Source organism: Rhea pennata, chromosome 1 (assembly GCF_028389875.1).
Source record: "Rhea pennata isolate bPtePen1 chromosome 1, bPtePen1.pri, whole genome shotgun sequence".
Taxonomy (NCBI): Eukaryota; Metazoa; Chordata; class Aves; order Rheiformes; family Rheidae; genus Rhea; species Rhea pennata.
The window spans coordinates 3,958,529-3,981,662 of NC_084663.1; the positions used below are offsets into that span (position 1 = coordinate 3,958,529).

The following is a 23,134-nucleotide window of genomic DNA, read 5'->3' on the forward strand; positions in this document are numbered from 1 at the left end:
CTATTTCCAGGAGGGTGATTCCTGCTATAAATCTTAGTGGGGAGGCAAGGACGAAAGGGAAGCACAAAGAAGCAGACACTAGTAGAGGGACTGTGGTTTGCAATGCCATGATGGTGGTGTGTGCCCGGATAAACTGACCTTTCAATTCCCTGTACCCATTTTTTTCTCTGTATTGGAGCTACCTGTGACCAGGCTGGGATCCCTTATTTCTTTAAGTTTAGGGACTCACTTCTTTTTTTCTACCTCTCAGGGCTACAGCTCTGACGTTCGCCTTGCTAGGCCTCCGGCAAATTCTCTGTGGGCTCCTTTTAGCCCTTCACCACTCTGATTTCTGGACATCGGTGAAGCCTTCTGTGCCTGTTGGCAACTCCTGTTTCTCTGGAAGTAGAGAGGAAGTGGGACCTGCCTCATCTAACCTGAGATATTCAGAAAGTGCAAATTGTCCACTTTGTGAACTTTGACTGTCAGTAGAGAGACACTGGCATTTTCAGAGGGCAACTTGTCCTGTCCAAAGAGGGATCTACTTCAAATGAATAGAGTCATCCTCCGGAGATGCTAGTCTCTCTCCTCTGACTATAGAAGATGCCTAGGTAACTAGCTGGGGTCCTCTCTTCAGACAGCACAAGTTTGGGGATCTGATCGCTGCTGTTAATGCCGATCCTAATGCCCTTCTGTCTCCCATGGTCCAACCTATTAGGCTCTGATGTCTCAGAGAAGCCAGTAGTCCCTACTTCTGCTCTTGGGTTAACTTCTTTTTGGAAGAGCCCCCACTACAAGGGGAGAGAAGTGTGGAGAAGACAGGTAGCAAGACCTGTAGAAATAAGTCCGTTTCCTCGGTGAACTATTGCAGCTCCGCATTCCTCCGTCCCCCCCTGACATTTGGGTTGAGGATTGGTGCCAGCAGGCAGGGTATTCCCAAGCTGGCCTCTGCACTACCAGCGTCACCCAGCTAGCTCAGGCGTGGGCTATGGCTCAAGGTGCCTTATTACAAGAATTAGCACAATCTTCACAAAAAGCAGGAGGCTTGGCTGCAAAACCTTCCCACCAGGAGTGCTGTGCAGTTGAGACCCTCAGCTTTTACGGAGGGGGGCTAGGCACATAGTTGATTCAAGACTACGAGTGACATTAGATGAAAGCTCTCCCAGGTGCTGGGCAGCTGGCAGAGGTTCAGCCAGCAGGAGAAGTAGCTCAGGGCCAGCTTCTTCCTCACATTGCTGTGATTGCATGGAGCGTGAACCTGGCCAACTGTAGGGGAGTGAAGCCAGTGAATTCTATTGCCAGACAAGAGCAAAGCTGCTTCTCACCTGGGACATGCAAACCCACCTCCCTGGAGATGCTGGGGTTAGCAGAAAGGAGCCTGGTCTTGCATGAGGTCGGTATCATTGCCAAATGCAAAATCTGGGAGCTTGTTTATGTGGGGACCATCACCAGCTTTCTCTGGAATTAACTTTCTTAAACTGTATCAGCTCTCCTCTGTTGGCTTTCAGAACTAAGGAGACCTTAATTTGACTTCACTCACTTCATTTCAACTGACTTGAATGAGGGCTCATTTAAAGCTGAACAAGATTCACCACCTGGCAAGTTGTGTGCTCTTTAATCCACTTTGGAATCACACCTTCTGTTAATTTTTAATTAATTTTCTGGAGTAGCTCTGTGTAGACAAGCCATCAGGATGAATAGAAGTCAGTTCCCTATTTGATGACTCCTGTTCTCACGCCTTTTCAAGTCATCTGGAGCAGCTAGGCAGAGGTGATTTATCCCTCTGGGCTGAAAAGCACGGAGAGGAACTTCTGCTCTGCCTAGATTCATAAATCTGTCCTCACACGGCGTGAGGCGGTTCCTGCAGCAGGGTTGGAGAAAGGAGGTCAGCTCTCCAGGAGGGGCTGGTTTAATGTGACAGATCAGCCCTCAGTAGCAAACTGGTGGCTTCAGCCAAGCAGTTCTTAACATTGGCTTCCTTGAAGGTCTCCTTCCCACCACCCTGCTGCTGGCTACATACTCCATGCTACTGAAATCAATTTGTGGATCAGCTTTCAAACCTCCCTGGAAGGGAGGTGGTGAAGTTAACGGCCTCCTTGAAGAGTCAAGGTAACATTACCAACTCTGGTAGTCTTATCCAGGCTCACAGTCTTTATTATGGTCCTGAGATTCCTCTCCAGATTCAGAGGAATTGGGGCTTTAAATATATATGCTTTTTTAGGAGAACCAGCTTCTGTAGCACTCATACTTGTAGACTAAAGCATGAAAGAGTATCTTAATGGCTTACAACCTAGAAGTTATGTAAGAAGAATCCCAAGTGTTTTATAAAAATACATACATATGTATTTCACATATATATGTATATTTGTGTTTGTGTATACCTACATACATATACAGACACACATACACATATATCTTGTGAATTTAAGGCATTCTTGTGACTTACAGAGTGATTTTGATTCACGGCCACTGTTTTAGGGCCAAAGGTAGTTGGGCTTTACCTTGCTCCCAAGACATTTTCATGGCCCATTTCTCAATGTAAAGCTTGAGTTTCTTCCAAAGACCCTAGATGACCTTTCAGAAACAGAGGTATTTCAGTGCTAAATATACCAGACATAGTGTCCTTCAGCCGATGGCTTCAGGTGGAAAACTCCTCGGGCTTGTCTGCAAGAGGGCAATGGATGCTAACTTGTACTGTGACGTGAGGTAGCCACAGGATAACTCATCCTTGCTAATGGTGTAAGAGAGGCTTGAGAAAGACACGAGCATGGCTGTGCACTGAGCTTCAGAGGGTCTGGTCAAGCAGGGAAGTGCCTTTTTTTTTTTTTTTTTTTTTTTGGCTTGCACTCCCAGCATTTCCATTTTAGCAGCTCTGCTACCATTTCCTGAGTGATGAGAGAGTTTCTGTGTGGGCTGTGAGGAGTCCCTGGTTCATTTTGCAGCCTGGGAACGGTGTGGGATTGGAGCCAGGTCTGTTCCAAATCCCATCAGTGCCCAGCGGAAAGAGGATTTTTCCAGGCTCAGTGATGAAAAATAGCTGGGGATAGAATGGAAAGGGACGTGCATGTGTGTATATGTGTCTGTTCGCCTCCTTGACAACATCATCCAAAGGGATTTTTGAGCCTTCATTTTCCACACTGGTCTTCCTGTCTCTTTTTTATTATTTTTCCCCTTTCCCTTCAATTCTTAGATAGCTACAGACTGTCCATGGGAAGAGACATGGAAACACAATCCTTCATATGATGTTCTGTGTTTATCCATGAGAGAGACTGGATTAGAACTTGCTCCCATCACCAGTGTCCCTCATGCCTGGTCTGGAGTTGGTCATGCAGATGACACTACCTGAGATGAGCTAGCTGGGTCCATATGGGTGAGAGATGTCACAGCACAATCACAATTTCTTGGCAATAAACAGTCCTCAAGGAGAAATTCAGGAGAAATCCAAGCTTGGTAGGAAAGACAATTAGATGATAATATTTTTGGGAGGTGAAGGTAAGAGATGGGGCTGCATTTAGTCTAAAGGAGCCAAAATAGACCCATACATATACATTGAAATAAGTGTACATCCTGTGCACACAGAGCAGCTTCTGTTTGACCAGGCCTCCTGACTGCCCATGTTGTGGTGAGGAGGGAAACAGGCCAGGAGGGCAAAACCCACCTGGAGCCACCCCAGCAGAGTTTGTGAAGGGGTAGATTGGTTGCACAGGAAATGAGGTTTCATCTCAGACTGTCTCCAAGAGCTATCTTTGGGTTCCCCTGCTGTGAACTTGCAGTAACTTGGTCTATTCAAGCAAACCTGTTGTTTTTCACAGTGCTGGGATGAGAAGTGCTGAAGTACTTCTGCTCCCTAAAATCCACTGACTGTTCATTAATTGGCCTTGGTACAGCAAATTTACCCATTTCTACCTCCCCAAATGGCCATTTAGAGGAGCTAAGGAGGAGAGGAGAAGAGATGTTGGGGTTGCCCAGGGTTCATGGGTTAAACTGCTGCCGCCGCACACAGATTCACGTCAGTGAGAAGCTAATTGCTCTAAAGTTTTCAGAAGTCCTAGAAGTGCAAAGAAAAGTGCTCTTCTCCTCCAGAAGAGCAAATATGTCTTTGTACACTGAAGAGGAATGTGTGTGAGCAGGAGATGTGCCTTGAGATGATTTTTTTTAATAGTTTGTCATACTTCCAAATGAAATAACAGACAAGCTGAGCTGGCGCAAATACTTGCAGAAGGAGCTGATTGGGAATTTGTTAATGAAGCAGGTTTCTCATCAGAAAATGCTAGTTCATCAGAACTTGGATTCTGGGGATAAGTGTAGCAATTGCGACAGGAAAGGCATCTCAGGCTTTGGCTGGGTTTCTTGGCCAAAACCAAGCAGCTTTAACTGTAGCAGTTTGTCTGCATTATGGAACTGTGTTTTCTTTTCCCAAATAGGCAGACTGGCTGTCAGACTGTACAGTATCTGCTCCTTGTACCCCAAAAGGCTGTCTTGCGAGTAAAACAAACCGAGACAGACCTAACAGGAGGGACAGAGCAGCAGAAGCCTATTTAGTTCTCATTAGCACCATGAGATTCTGAATTACTTCTATCAGGTGCAACATGGGCAACTGAAAGAGTTTTTCCTCGTCTGAATTAAAGTGGAGCAGGTTTTGGCTTGTCTAAGAGCATGAGTGACCATAACATCCTTCCGCCTGCTAATAGTCCTCAGGATGATGTTAAGGTGCTGCTGGGATGTGCCCAGTGTCTCCAGTTGAGGGGTATCTCCAGGTAGGCAGTGCAGAGCGGGAAGCCCCCAGACACTCCCGTCCATCTGGACGGGCATGATAAGAGCAAAGCCCTTCAGGGCCTGAAACTCTTTCCTCTTTTCCCTGGTGTGCAGCGAGTAAATGCTTATCAGGTAAGTCCTTCTATGTAGAAGTTTTGGACAGACTGTGGCTCTGGGTTTGTTTCATTTGACAGTGGAAGATAGGACCCTTGTCAGTATTATTGTCTCCATTTCTGTCAACCGCATGCAAGATCAGCGCCAAACTGAAAGCTTTTATCAATCAAACCTCCTTGCAGCAGGGTTAGGATCCCCAAAGCATGCTGACACTGACTGTCAGACCTCTCCCCAGTGTTCTCCTGCAGGAGGCCAAGTTTGTCTTTGACCCGGGTGAAACCATTTCGTAATAGCGATGGCGAGATTGGCAGCAAGGGGGTTGGGTAATGCTGAGATGAAAGCATACCATGACAAGGAGAGACCCTCTGATTGCAAGCGTGACAAGTGACAGATGAGCATGGGCACATCTGCCGTCCACAGCATGGCTCGAGTCACGGGGCTCTCGCCAAGATTTCGACAGGTAGCTCAGGAGGATGGGGCTGTTTGAACCTGTCTTTCTCTAAGCAGGAGGAAGGGAAAGACCCTGTCCATACGGGAAATCTGAAAACCTTGTAAAACGATAGTTGGCTCTGGTAGCCCAGCTCGGTTCCAGGATGAATAGTTATATTTTGCACTAGTCTGCCAATCTGGTCTCCCTGGTCTTTATGGTCCACCCTAGAGGTGGCCCCTTGCAAAGGCCACCACTGGATCCTTACCCCCCCTCCCTTCTCCCCCTCCCCTTGCCCTTGGACAAATTTTACCCCTGGCCCTTACTGGATCTGGAAGGGCTGTGAACAGGGAGGTGAATAGGAACTGGCTCATATCCCCTCCCCTTCCTTGGGTTGCTAGGTCTCCCGAGGTTTTTCATCCCGTCTTGGGAGGAGCAGGAGCTGGCTTTGAACTGGGCTCAGCATACTGGCCTGCTGGAGTGGGGTGTGTCACCCACCATTTCCGAAGTTATTCTTTTGGGTTTCCTTTTCACACTATTAATAGATTTTTAGCCAATTTGAGCTGTTTCAACAAGGTGGTCGGGGGCCATCAGGGGCATTACAGAAATAGGAAACGGGAAGCTCTCAGTCAGGGAATTAATTTAACAACAGGAGCCACATGGAGAGGCGGTGGCTGCGGGTGGGTTGCAGGGAGGAGGCACAGGACGTGTCCTTTCGTTTTGCATTTTGCACTGAAGCATTTCTTTTTCTTCATGCTCAGAGCTGTGACTTTGCCAAAAAATCTGCTTCCCACTTCGGCATCTTCCCCAGCCTGCAAACTCCCTTGTGTCTACACTGCAGAGAGCGATCAAAGCGGTCCGGAGCATCGCTTAGTGGCTTGCTGAAAACCGTGGCCTGCGACTGATGCAGAGCAAAGTCCATTGGCACAAAATACCTTGTCCATTTTGGGTGGCTTTTCACACCAGCGCAGCTCCTAATTGGGAGGTTTCTCCTCCAGCCCTGGCCAGGAGGAGCCCCAGAGCAGCAGGGACCAAAAGCAGCACTTCCAGGCTCCCAAACCCTGCTCCTTTGGGCAAAACTGCCCCCTCTTTGTAGCTAGCAATCAGGGAAAGCTCTCACCCCTCTGGGGCTCTCCCTGCTACAGAGACACCGTATCACTGATGTAGTCATGGGATACACATATCCGGAAATGAAATCATGTTTTTGCAGTGTACTCATTTCCTCCAGGCTATTTGGCCTCTACACGCATGGATGCATGCGTGGAAAGCTTACCCGTGCCTCCTGGGGATATATATATATATATGTATGTATTTATCGGGCAGGTCTACTCCACTCCCTGCGAAGATATGCAAGGATTTGGGGGGAATTGGGTGCCACATGCATGAGGAGAGGTGCAGACCCAGGTGTTAGTCTCCTTGCAACCCGTTAGTGTTAAATCACTTCCCCGAGTCCGGCAGCAAGAGCGTCTCTCCGGGAGACGCACGGTCGGGTAGCTGGTATGTTATGGTAGCTTTCCGTAACACGAAGAATTGATGATGGTCCCAAAGGTGAAACCCAGTAACTGCTCCGGCCCTGTCGAAACTCAGGCTGGTAATTTTTTTCTGCTTACTTGAAGCAGAGTGAGGGCCCTTGGCTGAAATCCAAGTGAACTTTTCCTTTCAGGCTTTTAGAAATAATCTCTTCCTGGTGAAAGAGGGTGCCGTTGGTGACTCGGTGGAATTCCCCTCCGTTCTTCTTTTCTCCCTTAGCATGCATTAAATCCTTTTATCTTCAGGGCTCACATTGCGAAAGGGTCATTCTTTCGCTGCCGAAGGAAATACTGCATCTTCTGCTAGTAACCTGGACGTTAAAGGCACACTGAACATCTTGTCCTGTCTGTCTTTTCTTACTGTCGATCGGCACCTTGCAGAGTTTTTCTCTGCTTTTTAGACCAGATCCTTTTCAAGTCTTTTGTTGAGGACAGTCATCAGGCAATACTGGCTCTCGGCCCAGGGAAATGGGGGCTCATTACCAGCTATTACCGCCAGGTCCAGTGCAGAGATTTGGAATGGGCTGCCAGTCAGGGAGGAAGAGAGAAAATTAAAAAAAAGAAAATAGTTCTCCGGAGTTTGAAAGAGATACGGTGTGTGTGAAAGGAAAGGAGCGACTCCTGGCCTTGCAATACTCTCGCTGTTTATTTTGCCTGTGTTTCTGCTTTGAAATTAGGTATTTGGTAGGCCTCTGAAAACGAGAGCAATGAGTTTGCATAAGCGAGGCCTTCTCTTGGAGGTGGTACTGTTACACACTAAAAATGTAATTCATTTTTTCTCCAATCTAAAAAAGTATTTTCTAGGGTTGTAGTGAGACAGAATCTCTGGGCAAACTGCTAATATTAAGCCCCATTCAATAAAATTGCTGAAAATTGTCCAGCCCAGAGACCTCAGCAGCTTTGGGCTCGTTATGAATGGGAGAATAATTTAATTCAGCAATGTCCTGCATAAGAAGTTGCCTGAAACATCTGGTTGGAAAAGACACATTTTGCTAACAGATGGGTGGTCAAAAACTTGGGGACGGATATGACCATGGATCCTCCAAGGGAGCGTTTGGCCAGCAGCGGGTCCCTCTCGGCTGGCTGTGGCTGTCACCCGCGGCGTGACAGGCACACTGACCACGTTGAGGGAAGAGCCCGAGGTCAGACCCATGCTATTTTCAGAGGGAGGAGTGTCAGGTTTGCAGACTGCCTGGATTTTCCCTTCCCGTGGCCATCCCCGTGGCAGCTGGCCACCACTCCACTGCATTTCAGCAGAGCAAAATAATTCTTCAAAATCACCTGCTTTGAGGCAAAAAGTGAAAGAAGAATGGGGAAAGGGGGGAACATAGTAGCAGCCAGAGCTGAGCAAAGCTGGAGTGGAGGTTAGTAAAGAAATGTCTCCTTCAGGTCATTTGGGGGAAGGGAGATTATAAGGCTCCCCAGTGGTACCCTCTAGCCCATTGAAGCAAGAGCAGGTTTGTAGGGAAGGAGCAGTGTGATAAAGTGTTTTCTGGCTGAGATCATTTGTGGTGCTGCTTGCCAGAGACACGCAGGTCACTACCCATCAAAATTTCCACCATTGTAGTATTTAGCATTGCCTGTCCTAGGCCTGGCCTGTGCACTAGGATGGACAGTGTCCTACATGTCTGCGTGGTTGGCACCCATTGAATGCATCCATTCATCCATACCCCCCCGTTTCCCATTGGTGGTGACTCGCTCTTCCCAAAGCAGGAGGGCAGACTGACTCCTTAGGACTTGCTCATAGGCCACTTAAATCTTGAGCATAGTTTAAAGCTCAAGAAAAAAAAATGGTATTTTAAGATCCTTTGACCTTAGCAGGAGAGGTGCATGAAGCAAGAGTGGAAGCAGAGATGTGGAAAGTAGTTAAGTTTTGTGGGCATCAACTTAAATCTCAGTTCTTCTCCCGGTTGCTTTTTCGAGGTACATGCTCCCATGTTCCTTGAATGAGGACCTACTACCCACCTCAGCTGACGTGCACCTGGAGGATCACACAGGCTTCCTCCATCAGAGGGAGGACCCCCTGCTTTGAGCACTTTCACCCAACAGCTGCTACCAACGCCCTGGTGCAAAAGTTCTTTGGCAGCTGTGCTGGCCTCCCAGCTCCCCAGGGTGGAATGGGTGAAGTGCTGAGGCCAGGCCGCTCTTTTCGAGGCTTGTGGGATCCCGGCTGACTGCTGGGGCCGGCCCAGAGCCAAGGGACTGACCTGCCCCTTTTTCCTTTGGATCAAGTTGAGTTGAATTGGCTTTTCCACCTTTCCTTCAGTGAGCACTTGCTTCCTGCCTCTCTGGGCCTGGGCTTTGGAGGATGAAGAGGAAGTGACAGCAGTGAGATATTTTCACCTTCCTTCCTACCCTTTCTTTATTTACATTTCTTTTGTCTTCTTTCTACCTTTAGAGGTTACTTTTTCTTGGTTTACTTGTCAAGAGTCTTAACAAACCTTTACGTCCCTATTTATTGGACTGATCTCTTTTTTGACTAACTAAATAGCTGGTTTCTGGCTTGCAGCAACTGTCACTGCGGATTCAGACTATCTAAGGAGAAAGAAGAAAACAACTCGATCCTACCTTTTGCACCTGCTGGCTGCCAATACCTGATCTTATGTCCGTATTTCACTTTCTTACCTCTCCTCATTTCAAACAGCAATTGATTTAATAAGAAATGTGAATTCTCTCCACAAACACTTTTCCCACAGATGTGGTAGAGATGATGTTTTTTCTTGCAAGTCCAGGGTTTTTTCAAGTAATCCCCTCTGCTGATTTTAGTTAAGCTCATTAGTCACCATACCTTTCAGATCATGTAGCTCAAAACTCACCAGGTACCCACACATCTTAATGGTGGTCTCAGAAACAGCTAACTCTCAGCAGCAGGTAGGGAACCAGGAGTAGAAAATATGTTTGAGAGTGGGGATCTGCACCTCTTTTCTCTCACCTCTGAGTTTCCCTGTTTGGGTGCCCATCCCTGCCAGTGCAGAGCCCAGCTGTAGCCCTCCAACCTCCTCCAAAGCCACCTCATTCCAGGCAGCTCCCAAGTGTCCCCTGGTGACCCCACACCTTGCCCAGCCTCCCCACCCCAGATCCTACTCCCAGGTCCTGTCTCTAACATGCTTCCACCCCCCGCATCCAGGCCTGGCAGCGCTGATCTGGGTCAGGTTTCCTCAGTCGAAGCCAAGCTGAGAGTCTCAGAAACTCTAGCTTTCATCAGATCTTTGAAGCGCAACCAGTGCGAATAAACAGGCTCTGTAAGAGCAAGTGCCAGTACGCTGGCATGAAAAAACAGAGCAGATTTTGGGAGAGCTCTGCGTCAAATGCCTACTGCTAAATACCAAACCTGGGAAGTTTCACTCCTAATTTGGAGGGGCAAAAAAATGACCCGCTTCTGCATGGTCATCAAGTGGAACAACCCTTCCCATGCACACCCACACCCACACACCCACACAAGATTTTTTCATTTTTTTCTACTTCAGATAAATCCACTGATGACTTAGTGCAGCCTGCAGCTTTTCAAAGGTGAAAATTTTGTCAACCCTTTCCTGAGGCGAATTTGAGCAGAGAGCCCTGGGCTGGTGGTTACCATGTGCAATGGAGAAAAACTGTCTCAGTGGCAGCTGAAGGAGCACCTGCAATGATCAGAAACAAACAAAAAAAACAAAAAAAAAACCCCAACCAAAACACACACACACACACATACACACCAAAAAAGAAAAAAAAAAAAAAAAAAAAAAACTTTGGCTGCTTCCCTCACTGAGAAATAGCCTCATAATTTGAGAATTTAAAGTATCTTCCCAAAATCAAATGCCAGTCCCACAGATCTCTTTGGGAAAGATAACGTGAGATAACCAAGCAACGTCCAACCTCTGGCATGGCTCTCGCCTGAGATCTTTTTCCATTGAGGTAATGTCAGCTCTTAGTAAAATACCTCATGGGTTTCCTCAAAAACAAACAAGCCATGATAAAAGCAGCATTTCTAAGGGGTGTTTCAGGCTGAATGAATGCAGGGTAAAAGCCACAGAAGAGCATGTGGGAATTTTGTGGTTAAGGTCGTGCTTTCGTAACAGTGTTAGGGATTTGCGTGGGCGATGTAGGTGGAGCCCTTCATTTGCCTGTCCTGGTTATCTGTTTCTTACCTAAAAGAATCTTTGATTTCCTTTTTTTTTTTTTTTTAAGATTTATCTGTGAAATTGAGCACTGACTTTTAATATTTTTATGCAAATTTTTCTGTCTTTTCAGAATAGTAAAAAAATCAGCTAAACAAACAAGCAGTTGTAATTTAGTGATAATATTTGCAATGGACAGTTGATTTGAACATCCTTGAAATTAAAATGCAAAAGCCCCTGTCTGGTGTTGACCCATTGTTTCAGCACAAGTAGAATAAATATCATTTCCATAGTTTACCCAACAGGGAATTTCAGTCTGTACCTATTTTGACTCTGTGAACTTATGTGAACGTGCCTTTTTGTGATGGTTTTTTGTAGCAAACATTTGAGCTTGGTAGGAAAAAAAACACTCTAAATGAAAAAATGAAAGTAATTAAAGAAAGAAAAGTAGAGCTTGCAAAAAGAAAGTAATATTTTCAAAATGGTCAGATGTGTTACCTTATTTATCCGAGGCTCCTCACCGCTTCAGGAACCCAAGATGCTCTCATAACAGGGTTTGCCAACAGCACGTGGAGTGTCCCTTGGCTGCCTCTGTACAAGGATGTGCTTTCGGGAGCACCCTGCGCAGGACCGAGTGCTCCTCCCGCCCAAAGGAGACCTGGCTTCTGCATGTCAGCACATCTTGCCCTTCTGCTACTTCTCCCACTCCCAGTGGCTGAGGCTTCTTTGGTGTTTTTTCCCTCCTCATCTGCTGTTTTCTTCTGGATACAGTGAAACCAGCATACGGACGCTTAGCGAGATTTTTAGCAAGCAGAAGAGAAGTCATGAATGATTGACTAGCTTTGACGAGGGGTCTGACTGGTTTCAGTCAGCGTTTAGTTGTACAAATAACTATTCTGGGTGGAAACCAAGGGCAGTTTCCTTAGTTCAGAGTTGATCTGTGCTTTCTTTCTTTCTTTTTTTTTTTTTTCCTGCTTTTCACTAGGTGTCAGCTCTGAGGATAAAAGCACTACTGTAACGATCAGTACAAAGCCAGGAGGTGAGCAGAGTGTCACTGCTGCAGCTACCAGCGCAGTTCAAGGAACCAGCCCTAAAAACAGCGCAGGAAACTCACCATCTCCCCCAGTGGCTCTCACCACAACGACAAACAGTCCTATGAACAGCATGGGAAGCCCGCTACCCAGCCCTGTTGCATCTCCCAGCACAGTTCCAGCGACCAGCCCTACAAACACCCTAGGAAAACCATCATCCACCGCTGCTGTGTCTCCCAGCCCAGCTCAAACGACCAGCCCTACACATACCTCAGGAAAGCCATCGTCCACCCCTGCTGTGTCTCCCAGCACAACTCAGGGGACCAGCACTAAGAACAACTTGGGACACTCATCGCCCGCCCCTGTTACGTCGCCCAGCGTGCCTCAGCAGGCCAGTCCTTCAGCCCACTCAGGATCATCAGTAGCCACCACTGCTGTGACCTCCAGTGTGGCTCAGAGGCAGAGCAGCCCTTCAGCCAGCTCGGGAAACTCACTAACCACTGTTGCAACATCTCCCCGTGCAGCTCAGGGGAGCCATGCTCTGGACCAGCTGACCAGCCCTGCAGTGAGCACCGGGGTCCCAGCGGCCAGCCCTTCTCCTGGGGTCAAGGACCACAGTGTCTCCTCCCCCAAATCTGTCACCCAGCAGCCTCATTCTTCTCTCAGTCCTGCAGTCCAAGGACCAGCCTCTTCCACCAGACCTGGAAGCATCAGCACTTCTGTTGCCCCATCTGCTGGATCCATATCCCCCACCACTAATAAAACGTCTCTGTCTTCACCACCTGGCAATATAGACAAGGTTTCTAAGCCAACCACCACGCTGACTCCTGGAGCAGGTATGAGAAAACTAGACTCTTTATTTTCTGGGGCAGGGAAGTGCTTTTGTAGTTTCATCTCTTGCTCTAAATATCTTGTGTCACTATGGGGTATCTTCATCTTGCCTCATTTTAGGACTTTCCAGTGTAGTTGTGCCCATGAGAACTGGATTTTTAAGTTCCCCTTGTCCTCAGCAGAGATCTAGTCGATGCAGTTTGTGAAATTCAAGGCAAGAACATCTGACAAAATGTAAATATCTGCTTTCAGATGGACTGAACTGTGCTCTAAGCACCATCAACTGCAATGACTTGATCTTCAGTGACTACAAAGGGAGCCTATAATGAGGAGTTTAGCAGCAGAGTCTAACTCTGTAGATTCGCAGAGGCAATGAAATGGATTGACAGTATCCTCTATGTAGAATGTGGAAGATTGGTAGCATGGCTGACAGCTCAGTGAAGACTGTCCGGGCATGCATGAAAAACAAGCTTTAGATGACTAAGGGAGTTTTGTGGCTAAACACTGAGTCTACAATCTCCAAAGAGTCTAAGCAGTTAGGAAGGGTACTCGTCGCTGCTGCCATGGTTTTGGTTTTGCCTTAGCAGCATTGTGAGTGTCCACATGTTCTTTTGGATTTTGCTGAACTCCATTAGTATACTTTATCTAGACCCTTGGAGATTTAGAGTTCATCCCCTGAAATAAGTGTCCAAGAGAGTGTCTGGTGAGGCACAGCTTCAGACTCCCTTTTGGCTTTTGCCTTGTAGCATTTATGGAAAGTAATCACATTGTGGGAATGTGAAGTCTTCATGGAGCCTTCCAAACTTAGGTGAGATTGTGGATATGAGGTCAAATCTGGCCCTAAATAAAAACTGCTATGACACTGAAGGTCATTGGTGTCTTCCTTTGGAGAATAGCTGCTTGATCTTAACATGTTTTCCAGTTGCTTGCAATGTAGAAGCCACTCATAAAGCCATCTGCTCTCCCTCAGCCTTGCAGCTCCTCCTTGCTGTCAGTATCAACAGATGGGCCAAGGACTTAATCCAAATGCATATTTACTGGCTCCATCCAGGTCACATAGAATCATAGAACTGGTAAGGTTGGAAGGGACCTCTGGAGATCATCTAGTCCAACCTCCCTGCTCAAGCAGGGTCACCTAGAGCGTGTTAGATAGGGTTGCATCCAGGCAGGCCTTCAAGATCTCCAGAGAAGGACACTCCAGAACCTCTCTGGGCAGCCTGTGCCAGTGCCTCATCACTTTCACAGGGAAGAAATTCCCCCTCACGTTCACGCATCTCAGGCACGTTAACAGGCAAGGGTAGGTGAAATGGGTATCGGCATGAAGGATGTTTCTTTCCCTTCATGATCCAGAGGATTGTTTTCTATTGAAAGATGAAGAACAAAATGATGTTGATTCAATTTAACCTCAAGCTTTGAGTCTGAAGAGGTCTAAGTAACCTTTATGTTAAATAAATAGATGAGAGAATGCAACAGAATCAGATAGTTTTGAAATGAGCCCTCTTCCAGAGCCTTCAGAATGTGTCTGGGAGAGAAATAACCATCATCATTATTGTGGAAGAGGCAAAAATCCCCAAAGCAAACCCCTGAGCAGTCTGTAAACAGGATGTAGCATTTCAATTCTCTTTGATTGTCACCACTGGAGAAACTATTAAGAGGACAAGCATGGAGATCCATTTTTTTAAAACAGTTTGGGGAGATGAGAGGCTGGTATGCTCATGGTCTCACTTGCTCATGGCAAGTAGTAGTAGTACTCATTGCACTGTTCCCATCACGAGATAGTCTCAGGTGTCAGAAACACCTGTGTGGGGCTGATGATAGACATGGAGCTTGTGCCTTTCTGGAGTGGCAGGTGGGCAGGGTGCCCTGGGGTATTCCCATAGTACCAGACACAGGTGTGTGGGCAACTGAACAGAAACGAAGGATGGGACTCATCCCAATGTTGGCACCTACGGGATGATCATCTACATCTAAGCATGTCAACCTGGGCTCTTTCCATAGCTGATAGAGATACAGTCAATAGAGTTTTTGGAGTGTTTCGTCCTCTTGTAAGAGAGATGCCTATAAAAGCTCAGCTGGTTTACATGGTGAACTTTATTAATTGTGAGATCCCAGGAAACCAGCTCAGATATTGTCCCTCCACTGTAGAAATCTTCAGATTAGATGAAATGAAGGCTATCCCATGTATCCAGCAATTCTCTTTTATAAGTGATTCCCCAGCTACCAATGCACAGCCGTGATAGCCTTTGGGTTAATCTCACCAGAACAGTCTGATGAGTTTCAGCAGTAGAAAATAAAATCAGCTAGACAATTTTTTGTGTATCACAGTTAATTAAAAATATATACATCAACCCAAAGCCTGTACATACTTTGCTAGACATAGTGAGCTTCAAGGCAGATCTAGAGATCCAAATAAATGTCATATTGGAAACTTATTTTTTGCAGCTCACAGATGGAGCTCTGTCATCTGTATTTTCTCTATTGTATCAGTGTCTTTCTGCTTGTTTTTTGGTGTACATTGGGGACCCAGGTCAGACCAGCCGCGGTCAAGAAGCTATGTCAACCAAGCCTGGAACTACTGATCAGAGTCCAACCAGCACACAGCCATCGGTCCCAACCTCCGGGCGCCAGACAACGAGCAGTAGGCCTGGCCATCAGCACCCTAATGACACCTTCCAAAATGAGGTAATGACACCTACAGGCAGGCAGGCATTGGATAATGGTGTCCAAGAAACAGCTAAAAAAGAATGCTCTTTCTTGAATGATCTTTCCGACATTGGGAGCACGTTCATGCTGCCCCCTGGAGAGCGGGGGCCAGGCGTGCCCTATGCACACAGCAGTTCTCTGCAGGCTCTCATAACACAAGCTGGATTTTCATCCCCCAAACAATATATTGATTTTAGCTGGCACTCAATCCATGTGTAAAGCCTGCAGCTCTGACTCACCTTGTCTGAGTCAGAGAGAGACCTCTCGCTGGAAAACTGTGTATAGACATGAGCCAGCAAAATAGAATAGACAAACCCATTTCCCCCCTAGCTTTCCAGCAAAGAGACATGGAGGCGGGAGGTGAGGAAGTTTATAGTGCGAGTGCTGTGAGTACAGGGAAGAACATAAATTGAAGAAGTGTAATAGAGAGCAGAAACTGTGGTGGGAATGACTTGTATGTGCCGAGAGGACAAAGACCACAACTCCCTGCAAATCCTGCATGGCTGATCAGAGCAGAGGATGGATTGGGAGAGCAGGCATCTAAAAATGCAAGCCAGAATGATTAAAGATCACAGTGCCAGGAAGGAGGGAATGGAGTCCTGTTTCTAGACATTTCACTGGTGCAGGGCAAGGCTGTGCCAGGGCCTCAGGACATGAATCTGCCCTGTCATCCGAGCCAATTCCCCCTTTAACCCTGCACAGCAAAGCTTCAACATCATTTGGAAAGTGCATAAGCAAACGTCCTGCAGACAACCATTACTGCTACCCAGGAAAACCATTTCTTTACACAAAAGGGGTGGAGTGGAGGGCTCCCCGGTTTGTCTCCTCTGCATAAAAAAACTCACAGCTTTGGTTGGGATGTTTCCAAAGCTCTGGTTTCGGTCAGTCTGTTGTATCGCTGATCAACTGTCCAACCTATGGCAATGATTTAAAAGTTGCTTCTCTTCTGTCCTTCCAGGTCATTTGTGAAGACCAGGTGCAACACAGCTGGCCTATCATAAACCTTAAAGAGGCTAAAACCTGTGTAAGTACCGTCTTTTCTGAGCTTCTATCTTTTGGGCTTCTTTGCAGAATAGCAGTTGTACTGCAGTTAGATATGAGCTTTTAATCTGAGGAGATCCAAGCACATGAGCCTGCAGAGACAATAATAATTTCATCAAACTAAGATGCAATCTCTTTCAGGGTGTAAAACCCAGTAAATGCAACCCAGCACTCAGCAGGATCACTCAGTGGGCGATATGGTTGGAGAAGCCTTTGAAATTCCCTCTGTCAAGGCTCCTGCAACAGATCCTGCTGGTTGCATGGGGTGCAGTGATGTCTGCTGACATGACAACAACATGCCACAGCAGGGCCCAAACCTGCAGTCATGCCCAAACTGGGATGGATTAGGGAGGTATGGTTTAATCCATAAAAAATAGTTTGACTGATTGACAAAATCTGATTTTGGAAGCTAAAGCACCTCTGCAACTTAGTTTAAGCAAGGCTGTGGGACTTGCTGGCTCACCCAGCATGATTCCTACCCCTTAGGGATGCTAGTGGTGCTCCCACCCATGGACAGCTTGGAGATGAAAATCCCAAATTACGGGCCCTGCAGAGGAAGACCTGGTTCTGCACAGGGCCTGGCTTTGATCCTCCTTCTGGCTGTTATCCTCCTCCTTTCCTCTGGGCGTAGCCGCTGTCCTCCCTGGTGACGTAGCTTGAGATACGCCGTAAGGCTTTGCTGAACTTTGGATAGCAAAGCAGGGCAATGCCAGTGTGCAGTGATGTGCTGATGAGTTAAGGAGCGGGCAAACCTGGTGGCTTAGCATTATCTGCAGCTGCTTCACGCCTGCTAAGCTGTGCTGTCACCCACTCAAGCTGGCAAGCCAGGAAGTCTGCGGCACTGTTTTCCTTCGATCCCTGCGGGCATAATAATGAGCCGAAGCACTGTGAACGCAGAGTGCCGATTACATCCTCAGGCAGCTGCAGGAGGACTGCAGTGGTGCATCCTTCTAGCGCCGGCCTCATTGGCTGCCAGCACACCTCCCACCTGCTTGCCGTTAGCTTCCCATTTGGCAAATTCCTGAAAATTGTAGTCAATTTTATGCCTCCCAAGCCGAGCAGATAACGGAGAAATTGCACTATCTGGTTTCCCTGCTTTGTAGACCCGGTAAACAAGTCTCTAGCCAAATCTTGACAGCAAAGTGAAAAAATCCTTTGCGTTTTGCAACCCGTGGGAAAACAGGAAAGTGAAAGCTATAAAGAGAAGTGTTCCAGAAATGGCTCAAATCCTGGCTAGGAATAACGACCCAAAATTGAGACTGCATTGTGCTAGGTGCTGTATACGTAAACAGCTTACACAAAAACTCGGTTTCATTGACAAGCCAGGTAAAGAGTGGAGAGGGGACATGGAGGACCAAGGTGATGGGCTGTCTACCCAAGCTATCCATGGCAGAGGAGACCCCACATATTACCTTATTCCTTGTTCAGTACTTTGCACATCAGGCAGTGCTGTCTGCATAGTGACTGGAGCAAACTGCTTGGGAATGACCCTGGGAATCAGAGGTGGCACACCCCACTGTACCTTGGTTTCTCTACCTGCAATAAATTTTAAAAACTCCAACACTGTATATCCTTAAAAAAAAAAAAAAAAAAAAGACGAATATATGGCTGTTGGTAATACTTTTTGGACTGATGTTCCTTTATAGATTCCCAGCATCCTTCCCCTTCAGTTGGTACCTTTAATCCATGGCTGAACAACTCAGTCCAGGTCTTTTGGTTATGGTAGGATCTTAATGAGGCTGGTTCTCTAATGAGGCACATTAGCTAGAGTCACTTCAAACAGGATGACTTTCCAAGGGCTTAACTAACACATTTATGTGCAGTTTTGTTTTGGTTTGCTTTTGTTGGCTGTTTGGGGTTCTCCAGCCTACGCAGCTGCCCTGCTTCCTGTCCCCAGCCTGAAATGCATTGTGTGAAGCAGGAGATGACCGTGTCTGAGGTGGCCAGTCCAGCCACACGACCATGGGGCCACCCTCACAGATTTTCAGTGTTACCCATCCATTGTGACACCACCCAGGACATGGATGTGCCCAGTGAGAGGAGAGTAGGTGAGGCACAGGAGGACGCCCACAGAGGGCTGCTAGGCTGGATCACCAGCCTGCTCAAACTGAGGGATGCAGTGCCTGCAGAAGCCTGTGAGGCTGCCTGGACCTGAACTCAGGTGTCCTGGCTGGTCTGGTTCTTCCCTATGACACAGAAATCACAGAATAGTTGGGGTTGGCAGGACCTTTGAAGATCATCTGGTCCAACCCTCCCCTGCTCAAGCAGAGTCAGCTAGAGCCTTGTCTGGCTGGGTTTCGGACAGCCTCAGAGATGGTGGCTCCACAACATCTCTGGACAACCTGGTCCTATGTTCAATCTACATTGCCCAGCACCCACTATCAGGCAAGAAAACTCTCACGTACAACCCCATTTTGCCCTGCTTCAAGTGGCATCAGTGGGGCTGGATACCTGCATGCTGAGACCCTCGGGAGCAGGTGCTTCTCACCCTGCTTTTCTTTTCGAGAGCAACCTTGCCCCTGCTGCCTGGAGAAGAGGAAGGAGCTGCTGTGCTCTCGGCCACCTCGGCAGCCTCCCGCCTTGTCCCCAGCTGCCCTGGGCTGGCTGGCGGGACAGTCCCCAGGGCAGCCCGAGGGACCTCTGCACCAAGCAGGGGCTCCGTCCCCATCGCCCTGGCCAGCTGGCCAGGCTGGTTTGTTGACTCAAGTGCTGTTACCTCATTTGGGGATGTTAGTTTTAGGTCCCCGCCAGTGTGGGAACCGGATTAGCTCAACGCGCCAGTGCCTGTCAACTGCAGCCAAGGAATGTGACCAGTGGGAGGGGGGGAGCCGCCAGGGCCCCGGCATCGCCTGGAAAAAAAAAAGTAAAAAAAAAAAAAAAAAAATCGGAAAACCCTCCTGAGAGATGGGGCCACAATGGACAGCGGTGGAAACACTTTGCTTCAGCCTGGCAGAGAGGCTCAGACACCTCTCGCTGCTGAGCAGCAAAGCGGCTGGGCACAAGTCACCCATCAAAGGCTGCTCTTTAGGCTCTAAATTCCCTCCAAAATTTAAAGGTTTTGCTTCTGCTTAGGGCCCTAGGAGGGGTGCATGATTTAAAGGAGGGAAGGGGGGCACCAGAGCTGGGATGAGACCCAGAGAAGCAAGGATGCGGAGAGGAAATCCGGTGCTTTTCACGCCGCAGCGCGGCTTGCGCTTCGGCCCCCTCCCGCCCGCCGCCGTCCCCGGGCAGGCTGGTCCTCCCGCCCCGCCGAGCTGTCCCCCCGGCGAAGGCTTCCCGGCGGCCCGTTCCCAGGGAGCCGCGGCCAAGCGCCACCGGGGCTCGGCCGGGGACTAACAATGCGGCCGGCGGCCCGCGCCCGCCGCGGCCGGGGACCGTTCCTTCCGCCCCGGCATGTGCATCCTGTCTCCGCTCGCCGCCTCCAGAGCCGCTTCCCAAATATTTAGATAAGATGGGGCATGATTAGGTGCTTTCCTCGGTCAGGCAGCTCTTCTTCTCCTCCTCCTCCTCCTCCTCCTCCTCTTCCTCCTTCTCCTCTCTTCCTCCTTCTCCTCTTCCTCTTCCTCGGCAGGCAGTGAGGCTCTGGCTGATGGAGCATCCCTGTCCCAGCCAGTGGCCTCCTCCTTGGCTAGTGGGCAAGCCTGGCATCCGCTCCGGCCGCTGCTCCTTGTAGCCGGCCCTGGTCCCTATCCCTCGGGGCGTTGCTGTTCCTGTAAAGCCAAAAGCTGCCACCCGCAGATAAGGGCAGTACGGGACCCCGGCGGGGAGCGGCAGCCAAGAGGAGCTTGGCTGCCCCTCAAGAAACTGCTTTTCCTGTTCCCCAGGCCCAACGGAGGCACGGGCAGACGGACACGATGGTGGAAAGAAGTCTCTGGAGAGCAAGGAGATGGCTCCCATTGGGAGCATCCCTGCTCTGAGATGGCCCGGCGAAGGGATGTGATGCTCCTTCATCCTCCTGGGTTTACTAAAGTCACTGCCTGAGGCAGAGGCAGGAGGTGCTGGGGGGATGTCTGGACCAGGAAAATGATCAGGTCCTAGGTCCTGGACTGGGGCCAGAGCAGCACACGGCCGTTTCCCCTCCATCACCTGCCTTTGCTACCACCATGGGTTCCCCATCCAGAGCACACCCCTCCGTGGGGAGAGCTGCACTGACCTCGTGCGCCTTGTTGTCCCCCCAGGCCGAGTGGAAGACCCTGACCCTGAACAGCTCCTTGTTCAAGACCTTCTGCTCAACAGCTCGCTACACATATGACCCCAGCAGAGACAAGTGCACGGTGACCCTGGCATCGCCAGAGCCACGGTCACAGCAGTGGGCCGTACGGGCAGTCGTGCACCGTGAGTATGCTCCATGCACAGGGTGAGGGGTGGGGGGCAGGACGGGGCAGGCCTTGAGGACATGGGCCTTGTCCCTTAGAAAGCCTCACTGGAGATTCAGCCAGGCCTTTGGAATCTACCAGAGATTGCCTGAGGTTCTCTCGTCCCATGATCTCCTCCATGGAAGTTCCAGCAAGCCAAAAATGAGCTACATACTGGCCAAGTGCTCAGTTGTCAAATGCAGCCTCAATGCAGATAAGCTTTCTGTCCCCTCTGTGATGTATCTAGGCACCAGGACAAAAAAGACTTCCTGAGTCCCTAAAATCCGGTGCCTGGCTCTGATGGCCACAGTGGCACAAGTCCTGCAAGTGGTAGGTAGCTGAGAAATTTCTTGCCCACTTTGAAGCGTTTAAATGAAATCAGCTTAGCATGGTCATGGCCAAACTCAGCTTTAGCTTCTAATGGCAGTAGACTGGAGACCCCCTCCCAGCCTGCATCTTCGCAGGCATGGAGGAGAGGAAGAGCCTGACCTCCCCCCCCCGTTAGTCAGGGCAGACACGCATGAGGACAAGCTGCTGCTCCCCAACTGGAGCTCGGGGCAGAGGTGGAATGCACAGCATGGGGGTCCTGCACCTCCAGCATCTCCATCGCTGACCTGCCCCTGCTTGCAGCCCCCTTTGCCCCTTCTGGCACAGAGCTCAGATGCCGCAGCCACAAGCAGGGCCAGGGCAGAGGACAGCGGGGAGCAGCCACACAGCTGGCTGCTCCACGCCAGCTTTGATCTGGGCTCCCGTGGCGCACTGTGCTGCAAGGCTGCGCGCATGGGTCGAGCAAGCAGGGCCAGCCCTGTCCCTGGGCTGTAGGCACACCCAGCAGCTGCAAGGCTCATTCCACCCTCAAAAAAATACATCAGAGATGTGAACAATATGCCTCTTGCAAAGCTCAGGACACGACCCACCAGGTCTGGCGCTGGGGGGATGGGGTAGGGGCTATGCTGTCTGCAGCCCACTTCTCCCTCAGCTTCTTTAGAATCATAGAATCGGTGAGGTTGGAAGGGACCTCTGAGATCAGCTAGTCCAACCCCCCTGCTCAGCAGGGGTCACCTGGAGCATGTTAGGTGGGCCTTGAAGATCTCCAGAGAAGGAGACTCCACAACCTCGCTGGGCAATCTGGTCCAATGCTTCATCACTCTCACAGGGAAGAATTCCCCCTCATGTTCAGGTGGAACTTCCTGTGCTTCAATTTCTGCCCATTGCCTCTTGTCCTGTCACATGGGACAACTGAAAAGAGTTTGTCCCCGTCCCCTTGACACCCTCCCTTCAGGTACTTATCGATAAGATCCCCCCTCAGTCTTCTCTTCCCCAGGCTGAACAGGCCCAGCTCTCACAGCCGTTCCTCACAGGGCAGGTGCTCCAGCCCTCTGATCATCTTTGTAGCCTACGCTGGACTCTCTCCAGTAGCTCCATGTCTCTCTTTTCCTGGGGAGCCAGAACTGGACACAGGACTCGAGATGAGGCCTCCCCAGGGCTGAGTAGAGGGGCAGGATCACCTCCCTCAACCTGCTGGCAACACCCTTCCCAATGCACCCCAGGAGACCATTGGCCTTCCTGGCCACAAGGGCACCTTGCTGGCTCATGGTCAACTTGTCACCTACCAGCACTCCCAGGTCCTTCTCTGCGGAGCTGCTCTCCATCAGGGAGAAGGACCTCCAGGTCCTAATTTGGTCTCTAGGGCTGCTTCCCTCCTGGGAAAAGAGGCCCAGGCTCCTTTTTTTGGTTTTGAACATATTTGGCAAGGTCTAGCCCCATGGCCACACAGTGCCATGCACCTCCTCAAAAAGGGGGTCAAGACTGGCCCTGCTGCTGAGTGGGCTCTCAAGGGCCAGCCCCAGGTGGCCTCCTCCTCCTCCTCCACCCAGGTGCTTACCTCAGTTCCTTCCTTCCCTCAGTTCATTTGGACCCTGAGAAGGTCTTCGAGGAGCTGAAGAGAAGAGGGACGAATTAGATGAGGTAGGTGCCTATGTGGTGACATTTGCCAGCCAGAGTCCCTGGGGGATGGACACGTGCCATGTCAGGCCCTAACCTGCCCTTCTCTCTGTAGCTTGGCATCACCAACGTCACCTTCCATGACAAGCAGATGGAGGAGAGATCAAGGACCGATTCAGCACACCTCTGATCATCACCATCGTCACCCTGGCTGGCTCCCTGCTGCTCGTTGCTGCCATCTACGGCTGCTGCCACCAACGCTTCTCCCACAAGAAGGACCAGGTGAGCCTGCTTGCTGACATGTCCCGGGCAAGCAACGAGCCTCCTG

At 49.4% G+C, this 23,134-nt stretch overlaps 1 protein-coding gene across 1 annotated transcript in view; it reads left to right on the forward strand.

Moving 5' to 3' along the window:
- PODXL (podocalyxin like) overlaps positions 1-23,134 on the forward strand; it is a 47,008-nt gene that overhangs the window by 18,737 nt on the left and 5,137 nt on the right. Inside the window, 8 exon segments of the mRNA XM_062580409.1 lie at positions 11,887-12,768; positions 15,291-15,445; positions 16,425-16,490; positions 20,686-20,842; positions 22,770-22,793; positions 22,796-22,830; positions 22,922-22,964; positions 22,967-23,088. Coding sequence (XP_062436393.1) covers positions 11,887-12,768; positions 15,291-15,445; positions 16,425-16,490; positions 20,686-20,842; positions 22,770-22,793; positions 22,796-22,830; positions 22,922-22,964; positions 22,967-23,088 — 1,484 coding nt within the window.